This window comes from Grus americana, chromosome 11 (assembly GCF_028858705.1).
Source record: "Grus americana isolate bGruAme1 chromosome 11, bGruAme1.mat, whole genome shotgun sequence".
In the NCBI taxonomy this organism is placed as follows: Eukaryota; Metazoa; Chordata; class Aves; order Gruiformes; family Gruidae; genus Grus; species Grus americana.
The window spans coordinates 23,031,578-23,045,495 of NC_072862.1; the positions used below are offsets into that span (position 1 = coordinate 23,031,578).

Consider the following 13,918-nt stretch of genomic DNA (forward strand, 5'->3'; position numbering starts at 1 on the left):
TTTCTTCAGTGATGAGACCTGTATTCTTCTGGGCAGCAGTTAAAGAAAAATTTCCGTTTTGTTAGCTATCTTAAAACACATAGTATATTCCCCGTTAGAACAAAGTCACATTTTTGTGGTATCATCAGTGCTCCTGGATTGCTGAGATTTCTAATTTTTGAATGTTCTGCCTTTAATTGCAAGTTATCATGGATTTATTTGTATTTGTTGATGATCAATAACTTAAAATATTCAGGAGTATGGGTTGCATATTCATACAGCAGATGATACTAACTTCCTGTGGTAATAGAAAGTGTAATGTATAACTTACAAGATAAACAAGACTTGCTCTTCTATTATCATTCTGGTTTATAGGGTAAATACAGTGCAGTACCACAAATCATTATGAATACAAGAACTACATACGTGCGTCTGAGGGCAGAAGTTGTCTAAATGTGTTTAGACGTATAGCAAACTATCTGTTTGGGATCACTGAGTATGCCAGTTTGACATTTTGTACAGTATACAGAAAAAACAGTGCTCCTATCTCCAGGAAATTATGCTCCAAATTAATGTTACACCTTTGACAATTTGGATCTGGTCCAAAGCTACTGAAGTCAACGGAAGGAGTTCAGGATCCAGGTTTGCACACATGTAGCAGACCAAAGGGCTGTGAGTTACTTTCACCTTCCTTAGCAAAAATATGCCAGGGTACTACAAGAAATACCTATATTTATGTGTTTCTGTATCTGTTTATGTTGAAACCTTTCCACAAAAATTCATACTAAATATTTTGCTTTTGTGAGTTTAAAAATACCAGTCAGTTCCTTCATCTTACGACGGCCTCTAAATAGCTTTAAATCTATTTCAGGTTGGTTAGAAATAAATTTGCTGCCCAGAAGACAACAGGTCTCATCACCGAAGAAACAAACCAAACTTTCTTCAACATCTAGTACAATGCCTCCTCTGAAACACTTCTCTAGATTTTAATCTTAAGTAAATGAGGTAGCATTACTGGCCTTGGGCATCTCTTGAAGGATAAATCAGGCTCAAAGCACTATCCATCCAGATCCTCTCTGGCAGAGTACTGAAGCTGTCAGTCTGTAGGAGCTAGACATCTTCCTGGTCAGCATCAAGTTTAGTTCAGATGATGTGCTGCAGCAGATGTAATAGAAGGTCCCAGGCAGTGTGTGTGTGTGCTGGGTGCCTGGCACCCCAACTTGCTTGTCCCATCACCTCAAGGACCTGCTGGCCTCTGAGGAGCAAAGTCTTCCCCAGCCAGTGAAGCGCAGGATAGTTTGTGTCCCAAAATGGGAGTCTCACAGCAACTCTCAACTCCTCTTACACAACCCCTTCACAGTCTTTGAGGATCAGTGAAGAATAAACACAGGGTGGAAGATGGGAGGTATTGCAAGGGTAACTTCTATTAGTTACATCTGGCATTATTGTTGTCTCTGAATGACGGGCTCTGAGATGAAATAGCAGAGCAGGCATCTTCACATTTTGGTATCCAACAAACCAAATTAATTCCATTATCTTTTATGGAAAGTTTATGCAGGAACAGTTTTGATTGATGGATTACATCTGCGGCTGCTGACTGATTAGCAGCATGATAGATGTAGCTTCATTTACAGGGATTTGCTTTCATTCATGAGGAAAAATTGAAGGTTTCTTTCCAGCACATTTTTTGCATTAAAACTTTTCAAAGTGATCAACAAATGGTAGGCTTTGATTTCCGTTTGTTTAATGCCTGTGGTAATTAACATTTCTGTGAGAACATTTTAACCAAATGTTCTAGTTTCTCCTCCATTAAAATAATAATTTTTTGCTTTAGCTAAAGAATTTAATTGGTATATATAACAACCCTGATTTGGGATTTTTTTTGTAACCATATGAGAGGAAACTGTTGCTGAGAAATTATCATTGTTGCTTTTTCTGGACTTCATTAATTTATAATTGGCAATATGCCTCATGGTACATCCCGTCCACTTACTACAGATATGTGCTGTCTGCAGTCCATTGTCTCATGGCGTGGGTGTGGAGAGAGGGCATGTGTGTGAGTGCTGAGATAAATCTGAGTTCCTCTGCTTCATACCAAAGAATATCTGGGCAGATTCTCAAGCAGATCAATTAGCCAAACAGTTTTCAATGCAAAATTACAAGGCTGGATCCTTAACCCAGCCTGTCTTTGTGGAGTTGATTTCTAAATCCTTTCTCCTCCTCCATGGCTTGTAGAAAACCATAGGATTGGGAAATCAAGAGATGGGGCTGAGTTGTAGCAGAGCGAAGGAGATAACTAGTAATACTGGTACCAGTTTCTGTTGGGAGATGCATCCACCCTTGGATCTTTTACACCTCCATTTCATCCTGTATCCATGGTTCTTGCGCCGCAGGTTCAAGCACAGACTGACCTCTGGCAGTAGAGGTCCTATGCAACTGGTCTTGTAGTGAAGTGCAAAGATTTTGATTCATGCTAGGCTCAATCCAGATAAGCCTTGCAGGTAGAAGGAGTGGTCAGGACAGTTGTTTCTTCTTGCACTGCTTATTCTTGTCCTTCCTTCTAACAGGAAGACACTCTGCTCAGGTTAGAGCACAGCAAAATCTCAGGATCACTGTCAAGGGCAGAACTAGCAAATCTGGGATGATTCCAGCAGTAAGAGTGTGCTCAGGGCTACACAGAGGGCTGAAGATTTTGAAAATGAAAAATTCTAAGAAAACTTACTGTAACAAAGAAAAGGCAATCCCAGTTACTCAAGATAAATATTCCTTGAAGTGTGAGGTGGAGGTGAAGATGACAGCAGTGATGCCTCCAAAACCTGAAAAGGATCACAAGCTATGGTGGGCTTGCAATGGATAGATTTGAGCTAGCATTTTATCCACCCGTTACAACAAGTTAAGGAGTCTTCCTCCTCCAGTTCCCCCCCCACCCCCAGCCTTCATCCAGAAGAGTAGGCCAGAGAATGCCCTCTCTGTATGGAACAAAGGCAGCGATGGCCTTGTGTGCTGTCTCTAAGTGTTATTTATTTAAGAGCCAGAGCACAGGCAGGACAGTGGGTGTGCAGAAGTTCACCTACTGTCATGCGAGTCTCAGCTAGGTGCGTTCTGCAGCTGGGAGAGCAGAAGATGTATTTTCTCAGCTGCAGAGCAGAGCACAGCCAATGAAAGGTTTGTTGCTGCAGTTGGTTACTGAGAGCACGTTTACTCTCTTGAGGGACAGATTTGGATCCTGTTGAGTCATAAAGGAAAAGAGTTTGATGTTGGGTCCTGGGGATTTTGCTACATTGTAAAAAAAAATCATCCTGCCTTTTGAAGGGAACTGTCAGGATTCACAGTCTACTCCTAGGGAAATCCTGATTGTAGACAGCAACTGTATGTGTTGTGGATTAGAAGAGGTATGTTGACAGAGCTCAGTATAAAAGTCATGGAGAAACTGTGATCCAAATTAGTAAATGACTATAAAATGTTCACAGTGCAATACGTGTTATTTTCACCTCATCAGCAGATAGAATTTCACTATTAATCATGACAATGACAAGGCCAGGACACATTTACTGAAAAATTATTTACTACAAGCTTACTGTATTGACATCTTGTTTTGATACTCATTTGGAATTAATTGGCAGACTGAAGCAAGCCCCTCCGAGTTACTCTGGAGAGTCTCAGATCAAATTCTTCAGTTCTGAGGATGAAGTCCAGGCGATGGAGGAACTGCTGCTCCTCCGGCTGGTGAGCAGTTTTGCCTCACAGGTAGACTGTGGAAAACTGTATTACGGTTCCCTTTAGTCTTCCCTCAATGAAAACAGTTGTTAATTATTTCCAAATTGGCACACAGCAGTGCACAGGGCAGGAAAGGCCGCTTCCTAAGCTGTCAGTTAATAACAGGATTTCTTTTGTATTTTAGGGTGGGGGTGGGGGAATTTTAATCTTCAACTGTTCCCAAAGGGCTGTCTGAAATTGGTAGGTAGTACCCAGATGTGCTTCTCTTTGACACTCAGACGCTCCCACCAACATGTTTCCCAACAAAAGGAAAAGATCTGTATTACTGACTGTCATTGATTAGGGCAGCGGGGTTGAAAGTGCTGGCAGGACTTGTGCATGAAAGAGGACTGGATTAAGAAAACGAATAAACCCAAAGCTTGAATCTGTTGCTTACAGAAAGTTCTAAGTAGCATCATAGTCATTTGATTGAAGAAAGAAGGAATGGGGAGAGAGGATTGCAGAGGGAGTAGAAATGAGATGCTCAGTATTTGCACGCCACTGTCCTTGAGATTGCAGCTGGGTTTTTTCCTTGTTGAGTCAGCAGCATCCCTGCAAATATGTAAGCTCTGTAAAACACTGGAAGGAGCAGAGGATTGGAGTATCCTGGAGGAAGATTAGGGAAAGAAAGGAGCAGAGAGAGAAACGTAATCCAGCACCTTGAAATGATGCTTTCTGAGGAGCACGGTTATGACACTGTACAGGGATACATTTTACTTGAGTTACTTATGTTTTCCCACAAAAAAGTATCTAAATAATGGGGAGCATCGTGGAAACTAGGGATTTGCTTCTTTCTGAGAGGCAAGGGAAGAGTGCAGCTCTTTAAGTAAATGAGAAAAATTTTTTTCCTTCACTCATCAGAGCAGCTGCTAGTATTCACAGTGCTCACCTGAGCCCAGAGCATTGAACCGATACTGGTGATGGCCCTGCCCACTGGAGCTGTGCTGCCACATCTCCTGAGGCTGTCTCCACATGCGTGCGGCTGCTCGAGGTGCTGTGGAGCTGAGGGACACGCTCTGCCTGCCTGCTGCCAAAAGAGCTCTCTCTGTGCAAATTAGTTCATAAGTTATGAGCTTTGACAAGTTTTTGTTGGCTGTGCCTTGGGAAACGTTTTTGAATGGCTGTTGCTGAATTTGCTTTAATCTTTTCCCAGATATTTTGGCTGTCGCAGAAATAGCTGGATTATTTAATTGTGTTTTTTGAGGTGCATATATATTCACCTGAAACTTGGTGATGTGTAAAAAAAAAAAAAAAAAAAGTGTATCAATAACAAACACATTTATTTTCCCTATAAAGAAAGAGTTAGGCTCCTTCTGCAGCAGAGCTGCAGGACCCTGACCCAGCTGCAAGTGCATGCTGAGCTGCTGAGCCTCCTGTGCATGGACACTGCACTTGCATCGTCCTGAGGGAAACCGAATCTTTGTTGGTTTGTCAGGAGGTTCCGTGGCAGTATGCTTGGCATGTTTCCGCTCCTCTAGTCCCGCCATCCACGCACAGCCCCTTTGCTGAGCTCTCCATTGCCAGCGTGTCAGAGCTGGGACGAGGACCAGCCACGTGCGCTGGGCGGGACGGTGTTTCTGTTCGCCTCCTTTCCCCCATGTGAGTCGTTTCTCTCTTGCTCCTCTGCAGCTGCCATCCTCCCACTGAGTCACTTTGGATCTGCTGCAGTGGCGACTCCCAATGACACAGAATTTCACTCTTCAGTGAGCCAAGTACCTGCCCTGTTATTTTGGGCTGGTCTGGGGCAAGCGGGAGCACTGACACACTAGACCCAAGACCTGATTCTCCCCTCCTCGGCTCTGCCCTGTCATTCACTTGGAAAAAGGCTGCCTTTGTTCTCCAGGACTTCAAAAATGGCTTCAAAAGCTGCACATTCTGGAAGACTACGTCCCAGAGCTGCCTGCTCGCTATTGCTAATGCTTGGCTACTTCAGCTGAAATACCTTGGGTGATGCTTTTCCATTACTGCAGCGTGTCAGGTTCCTGTTTGGATTTGAGCGTGGGGAATGTCCTGGAGAGCGTCAGGAGCATCTCTGCCCGGGGGCGCTTCTGCTGGGAAGGGAGGTCTTGTCGGAGCCACTTTTGGGAAACCGCGTGAGTTTTGATCCCGTGCTGCTCGCTCCTTGTTTGTCCCACTGTTGAGTTCTCTGTTGAATTAAGTAATGATCTTCTGGACTCCCAAATGTCCATTTTTTAAGCTTTTCCATGAAAAGGGGGTTAACAGTAACTGATTTCTTATTGAAAATAAAGCCGAGGAAAACCGCCTGCAAAAGCTATGACTTCTGAAAATGGGCTGATTTTGCCAAGAACTGGAGTGTTGACAACACTGAAGTGACTAAGCATCTCGTGCTTTACTTTTGATAAGAAAAAGCAGCTCATTGAATCTGGATTTACAGTGGGGTTTATCCTACTCCTCTTCTCTTTCTCCCCAACCCAGGTGCCCCGAATGAGAAAGCTGACTTCAGCTCACCTCCAATTTCATTAATTAGCAGGCAGAAATGACCGGCTCTGTGCACTGTATATTGCATAAGAGCAGTAAAGGAAACTCTTCTCCACTTTTCATTCATCCATCTGCTGAATAGCACTTTAGTTACCTCTGCTAGCGAGATGGGCTGGGAGCAGCCAGCAGCAATCCCTTCCAGCGCTTGGTGAGATCACAAGTTTCCGGACTGAGAGGGTGTGAAAGGAAGAGCTAATCCACTGGCTGGCACAGCCGAGTCAGGAGTTACCGGGCTTAGGGGTTTTTTCTGTTTTTCATACAAGAAAGGTCTCTCACAAATTTCCATTTTCTCTTGCATTTAAGGGGGATTGTTTTTAAATTGATATTTCCTTCCGTCCCCTCCCTTCTTCCTCCCTTAGTCTAAACTATGACCGCAGCCATTTAAGAGCTGCTGGCAGCTGCAGCAGACCAGAGAGGTCTGGCTGGGGAGAGGTGCTAAAATACATAGGCTGGTGTAATACGTTAGCCTTGTTGTTCAGTGTGGGTGTGCACATGCGCTTCAGCCTACTACTGTGCTTTTCGCAATGCTTTCACCAGTGCGATAGAGAAGAGATTCAACATCAGACCAATGCTGTGTTTGGTCCCTGGTTATGTACAGCCTGAGCCTGGAGACCCAGTTTGGACTGGGTAGCACTGGGAGAGACCAGGAGAACAGTTCATAGCCGCTCTGTGGGTTGATGAACTTGTTTTGTGCACAGGTGGTGAGTGCCACTACTGCATTTGCTTTCCCACAGCTTAGTGCGTTGACAGACCTTTCTTTCTTTGCACGCATGAAACCTGAGCATAGATTACTGGGTGACCTAAGTGGCTAAGCCCCGCAGTTGCACCCAGCAGAGAGTGTGCTCCCACTACATGGCACAGGAGGGATCACGCACCTGTCTGCCACCTTCTGCTTTTGCATCAGGCTTGCATCTGGCTCTGCACGCCGCTCAAAAGAAGATGTATATCAAAACAGCATTTCTATTTTTACCATCCTCGAAAAGGGCAATTTAGTGAGGAGTTGAGAGGTAGGACAGAGAAAAGAATTGTTCTATCTAAACCTATTTGGGGGGATCTACAGCTGATGTATGTCTTCAAAGCTAGAAGTCAGTGGGTTCTCATGCAGGTCTTGTCCTCTGCAGTAGGTTGAATTTATTCTATTTATTGCTTTTTGTTTATAAATGTCTGCCTCTTTTTATTCTGTGAACATTTGAAAGAATGCTCTTGATCCTGCAATATCTTCCACACGTACACACCTTCTGCAGTTGTTCTGCTGTCTCTGGGGCAACCTTCACACAGAAAGATGACATTTGTGTCAAGTCTTTGAGGGAAAGTGCCTCTTGTCACCTCTGCTTACCTAGACTAAGCTTTCTGGTTCAGCACTGAAATGAAACCATCTGGATAAAAAATCTCCCAATAAAATACTCCTCTTAATTTAAAGAAGTTGCACATTTAAAATGTCTAGATCTTCTGTGGGAACACACTGGTTTCATCATTTTCAAATAATACAGCTGAACTGTTTTAATCAAGTCAACATTCTTCCTTTCGACTTTATGCTATGGCTTTGATTGAAGTAAATCACTCTGAGTATATTGTTTCGCAAAAATGTCAGAATTTATAACTTTCTGGCCCCAAATTGAAGCATTTTGAAATCTTGTTTTGTTTTACCCACTTCCCCTGCCAGGAGACAGGAATATGATGTTTTTCAGCCAGTGCTAGTTATAATTTTGATGGTTGTTGCTGTTAGCCTTGGCTGTTAGCCTATCTGTCACACAGATATTGGTTTCATCTGCAATGTGAAGGATTCTCATTTCCTTTTCTGTGAAGATGTGTGCCTGTAGTTCATGTTCATTTGGACTCTTACTTTTTTTAAGCTGGTTTTCCATAAGGTGTCTTTGCTTTGCCTTTCCTAGGAATCATTGTTAAAGAAGGAATTGAGGAATAAGGAGCTCCTTTGTGGTCTGACCATTCTCTGTTTACTGCTGATTTACCTCACAGGTTTACTTCTGTTGACTTTGAGGTACTTAGTCCCAATCCAGAGCACTTGCGCTCCCTTTCACGGACGCTCGTGCTTTCTCAGGACGCACTGTGTGCACAGGACTGGGAACAGCTGCTTTAACTGTGGCCCAGTACGACCCCGCTAAAGCCCACAGGGTTAGCACTTGAACCAAAGCAGAGTAGGATACGCAGGTTAGGAAACTCCACAAAGGACGTAAATTGAAGCTTTCTGGGTCATGAAGCAATGCATGAGGACTGGGGTGACACTTGGGTTATCTTGCTGTGGAGCTCTGTAACGTTTTTCACAGAGACTTTGAAAGACCTTTATTTTAGGTGTGCAGGGCTTAATTTGTTGTGACATCCCACCCGACTGAGCAGCGAAAGTCAATGACATTGGTAAGAGCGGGTGAAGGACAGAGTTGAGACTAAAAAAAATCTGATTCTCATTTAGGTGAAGCCCTTGTCTATTGTCCCAGTTGTGTAACAGGACATTAAAGAAAGCATTAAAATAGTTAATGGAAACAAATTATTGCAATAATATCTAGTGGTTTTAAACTCCCCTATCCTCCAGAGACAGTGCATTTTTTACCCGCTTGGTGTAGACACCTTTATTTCACAGCTCCAGCTTTTGATGCCATTACCGAGTAATTAGCTGCTGTCTCCAGAGCATCGTTTCAGCACTGAGGAAGGGCATAGATCCAGAGGCAGTTGCACATCAGCTGCGTGGGCTGGCAAGAGCACACACACTGTTTGGAGGGATGCGTTTTCTCAGTGGGGCTCAATAGTCGAGTCTGTGTGCTTCACTCAAAGCTGGTTTTCTCTGTGCCTGAAGGAGAGACTGTTTCTTTGATATGCGAGTTTATGGGTTGTTGTTGATGGGGAGAGCGATGGGTGTGGGGAACAGATGGAGAAAGCTCAGGGAAAATGCGATGGTTTAAAGGAATAAAAAGAGATACTTTTGTTGGAATCATTACACCAGAAACAAGGAGCCTCTGATGAAGGAAAGTGAGCCTGAGGATAGGGAAGATTGTGGTGTTATCAACAGAAAAAAGGTTTATGAGGATGTCAGCCTTATCAGTTTGAGCTTGATAGCTTGAGAAACCAAATGTTGAGAGATGTGGAAATGATCAAAAGAGAAAGGTACAGAGGGACTGAATAAGGCATTGAGCAGGAAGTGTGAGAGGCGGGGAGCAGGTCAGGGCTTGCTGCGGGAGAGGGGCCGCAAGCTCTCCGGGCCTCTCTGTGGGCGAGAGACAAGGGAGCAAGGGGAGGAACAGAGTAAAAACTGGAGGTGACCTGGGAAACGAACCAACCCTTGGACAGAAAGGGGGTGCAGATGAGGAGGTGAGGACGTAACTGTACAGGGGAGGGCAGTCGAGCAGCTCCTTTTGTGAAAACAGGACCATTCCATGATAAAACCCTCAGCTGTGCTTGAACATCTAGGCATGCTAGATATAAAGTATGACTGGCTTTCTGCTTCTTGCTCCAGGATACACGGTAATTTGGGGGGTTCTTGTTGGAAATTCAAATTTACGCCTGAGAAGTGAGCGCTTGTTTAGGGAAGCCTGAATGTACAAGCAGGGCAGGCAAACACTGTTCACGGGAACGTCCTGCTCCCATTGTCACATTTACCTGTTGGGCTGTGCTGCACCGGGACAGCAGTAGTTGACTGTGAGTAGCTGCTGTTTGGATCTAAAGTGGGTGATGCACACAAGCTTGTCCTTTACTTGGCCCACAGGTGCTGATTACCAAGGCAATGCTGTGCCCTACCTTCGTGCATGCAGAGGTGGCCAAACCTGGGGCTGAGACACCCAAACAGCCCACATGGTTGTCCCGGGGCTTTCTGAGCCTGGGAAGCACTGGTATGGGAGAGAGAGGAGCGGGTGAGGGCAGAGCTGTGCTCAGCTGCCACCAGCAGTGCTCTGGCAAGCACAGAGTTGGACCAAGGGACTTACATGCGCTGAAGCATTAAAGCCAGGAGGTTCCAATGGGAGGGGATGGTGACAAAATCCTGCTGTGGGATCCTCGCAGAAGCAGCTTATCATTAATCGTCCTTCCATTTATTATTTCCCACTAAAGCTATTTGTAATAATTACAAATTTGGATTACCTGGAAAAGCTGCTGAAAGTAGGATAAATTATTAATTCCCAGGCTGGATTCTGAAGAATTAATTTCAGCACCACATATTGAAAATTCTCCTTCATATGAAATATCCTAGTTTTGAGAGCAGTTCTGAAAAAGTGAGATTCTTCCAAGCCATTATTACACGTTCTGACAATTTTATTTTTCCTTCAATCAGTATCCTTTAGCACGCCCAACTAATATACTCAAATTAGTAGTAGAAAACCTACGTTTGTAAGAATTATATCTCTGTACAACGTACTGAAGTAATTCAAATTCCAGGGCAGAGCTGTGGAAATTCTTAGCACAGTTTGTCCGTATCTTATCAGAACAGGCACGCTTTTCCCACTGCCTGGCCGCTTTCCAGCAGTGCCGAAGCAGACTTGTTGGAAGCCCGGTTTGAATGGGAGAAGTAATCTTTCTGAATGGATTTTCTGGCAGAATTCCTGTTGCGTGTGTGGTTTATTGTTCTTGGTGATGTGACTACATTTTACCCCCTAGATAAATGTTTTAGGGTCTTTATTTTTTTGATGATGGGAGGGGTTCTGGAAAACTAATCAGATCGCTAATTCTATAAAATTCTATAAGCAAACTTTTTTCTGTTTTAACTACTTTTCCATGTTAATTGTGTAGCTTTTTGAGCATGCTTTTGATATAAAGGAAAACAGCTGATTTACTTTAACTCTTAAACTTCTCTATGGTCAAAGGGTCTTGTAATTAAAAAGCAAACAACTTTTTTTTCCTCAATGCATTTTAACAAAGCGTTATGATGCCAATTAATTTATATATATTCTGTTCATAGTGTAGTAATTCACTAGAAGTATTGCTGGTGGTGTCAAAAATAAAAGAAGTGGTTGCCAACGGTGGCACATCCTCGGTTGATGTAAATGTCCACAGCATGTACAGTTGTAACTGTAGTGAAGTCAGAGTGGATCCCGCTCTGCGCTATGGGCCTGCTGTGGAGCTGTGCCAGCTTCTGTGAGCTGAGGATCCAGCCTCTAATATGTATTACAGGATAGCTAATATGGTGTTTAACCACATAGTAACCGCAGTATACAAAGAAGTTCTATTTTAGCACTGCTGGGGCAAAAAAATAACTGTTAATGCCAAAGACTGAGGTGCACAAGACTGCGAAGTGGGGGAAGGAGGCAGAAAAAAACTCCTCTTATTTTGAGTTAACATGTGTACAGACAAATTCTCACGTCTCAAGGCTAAGTTTTGTCTAAGAAAGATCTTTAAGATTTGGGTCTTTGTAATTAAAACATAAAGAATAATTATCTTAAACTTACATCTGCAGAGGAAGAATGGTGTATTTACTTATTATCTGCCAAAAAAAATCTTTCTCTTTTTAGCTAGAAAGATTTAACAAAAAGGCATTCAAGTATAAAGGCTGCCTTTTTATTGAAATATATATAGATTTTGTGAACAGATTCAAAAAAGAACAGTCACAACCTTTTTTTTCTTTCTTTCTTTTTGAAAACGGGTCGGGGGGGAAGCATGCAACTCCAAACTTGGTGCCTACAATGCTTGGAAGACATTATGATTGATTTCGTACTTAGGTTTCCAGATGTTGGATTTTGTCCCAACTTTTAAAGACCTCTAATGTTTAACAGGATATGTGCTGAGTATAGTCTTTAACAGCGTTTTCTTTCATAACTCTAGGGTCTATGAGAAAAGGTAACTCGGGAAAACACTGCAGATTTGGAGCTGAATCTACAGCCTTCTAGGAAAAAAAGCCATTAAATGTGCAAGTTTGGACTGGAGCTGTATTTGTTTGGGAAGACTATGGATAGGTACCAGAGCTGGCAGCTGAGCTGTTTGAATGCCATCCTCCTTGTGCTGCTGTGGACCGGCATTTCCCGTGCACAGAGGGACTGCACGGGTGCGGAGTGCCAGCCCCTGGACAACTGCATCGAGGACGTGCTGGAGCCTGGCGAGTGCTGTGCCACATGTCTGCAGCATGGCTGCACGTGCGAAGGCTACCAGTACTACGACTGCGTCAACGTGGGCTTTATCAACGGCAAAGTACCCGAAGGGCAGTCTTACTTTGTGGACTTTGGAAGCACTGAGTGCTCGTGTCCCAAGGGAGGAGGCAAGATCAGCTGCCAGTTCATGCTGTGCCCAGAGCTGCCCCCAAACTGCATTGATGCGGTGGTGCCAGCTGACGGCTGCCCGCAGTGTGGGAGAATAGGTTGCCTCCACGAGGGCCAGAAGTATGTAGCGGGGCACACCTTCCACATGCCCCCCTGCAAGGTTTGCCATTGCCCGAACGCTGGTGGTGAGCTGATGTGCTACCAGCTTCCAGACTGTAACACCTTCGCCTTAAACACTGCAAGTCCGATAGATGCTGAAGACAGCGAACCAGAGAGGCACTACGACGATCCGTACAGCTATGACCAGGAGGCTCCAGAAGGAGACAACACTCAGGTGGAGTCTCCAAAAAAATACAGGAGTTATTCGTCCCACCTAGAGCAAGAGAGCATCAGCCAAGAGCAAAGCGAGGATTATGACTATCTGCCAGCCAGCGTTGCTCCTTCAGCTTTGGCTCCGGCCGATCCGTACACTGAGGAAACGGCTGCGCCACTCAACACACCAGTGCCTCATGTCCCCTCTGAAGTCCGCAGTGCCACAGAAAGAAGTGAGCGAAAGAGGGTGCCCCGTACCACTGCAGCTTCCCTGCAGCAAGTGATGCATAAGGAAGCACCAGTAACCACCAGTGCTCCCCCGGAGCACACAACAGCCGCCACTGAGGCACCCAAGCACCTGGAAGAACTGGAGAGGCGACCAAAGGGGAAGCAAGGGGATAAAGAGAGGCCTGAGCAAGAAAGAGCCCCCCATTCTAAAATGAAAAAGCATGCCAGAAAAGAAGACCCAGGGAACAGCATGCATCTAGGCTTGAAAGAGGTGAATTTAACAGATCCAAGTTGGTCAAAATCTTCCCATGAAACGCACGAGGGAAATGCTTTCCCCAAGGTAAAGTTCAGTGCAACAACCTCTCCTCCTGTTGCTCTGAAGGAAGACCGTAGTCAGTCATCCCAAAAGCAGTCACAGACGCTTTATCGTTACCAGCCTGAGGAAGATGGGGACCCCAACTCTATTCACGCTAACCCCAGGTTACCAGAAGGTAAGAACCACTTCCAGTGTAGATGTCTAGAGAACATTTACTCATAATAATGTTGGTGCATATCCACTGTTCTCTTCTTACTGCTCCATGTGGACATGAAATCAGGCACACCTCCAGTTACCTTCTTTCATCCCTCTCAGAAGATGGTGTGTGTTTCAGTTGACGTAATAGATACCATTTCACTATTGCCTACCCTGCTTTGATTTTGCAGACTGTGGATGGTGTTTTCTGGGATTTTAACTTCAGATGATGATTTGTTAAAATCTGACCTTTTCCTTCCATTGCTGCTTTTCATTTCTAATGTGAAGTTAGAGAAACATCTTTCTCTACACAAAAGGATTTAATTAGTTATCTGCTTGGATCCTCCAGTTACCAACTGAATGTAATCACATTTGTAGCTTTTGTCTTTTGCTGGGGAGGAAGTGAAAGAGTTGCGCTTCTACTACAAAAATATTTACAGCA

General features: G+C 44.2%; 1 protein-coding gene across 6 annotated transcripts in view; it reads left to right on the top strand.

The window, feature by feature from the left end:
* The window catches only part of FBLN2 (fibulin 2), a 106,279-nt gene that overhangs the window by 15,677 nt on the left and 76,684 nt on the right, over positions 1-13,918 (top strand). For 4 of the 6 annotated variants that reach the window (XM_054838245.1, XM_054838249.1, XM_054838244.1 and 1 more), the window contains one exon: positions 11,995-13,456. In XM_054838245.1, coding sequence (XP_054694220.1) covers positions 12,076-13,456 — 1,381 coding nt within the window. In that variant the 5' untranslated portion in view covers positions 11,995-12,075. Of the gene's footprint in view, positions 1-5,369; positions 5,829-6,785; positions 6,936-11,994; positions 13,457-13,918 lie in introns of those variants that run through there. The other 2 variants (XM_054838247.1, XM_054838248.1) reach the window with 2 other exon arrangements.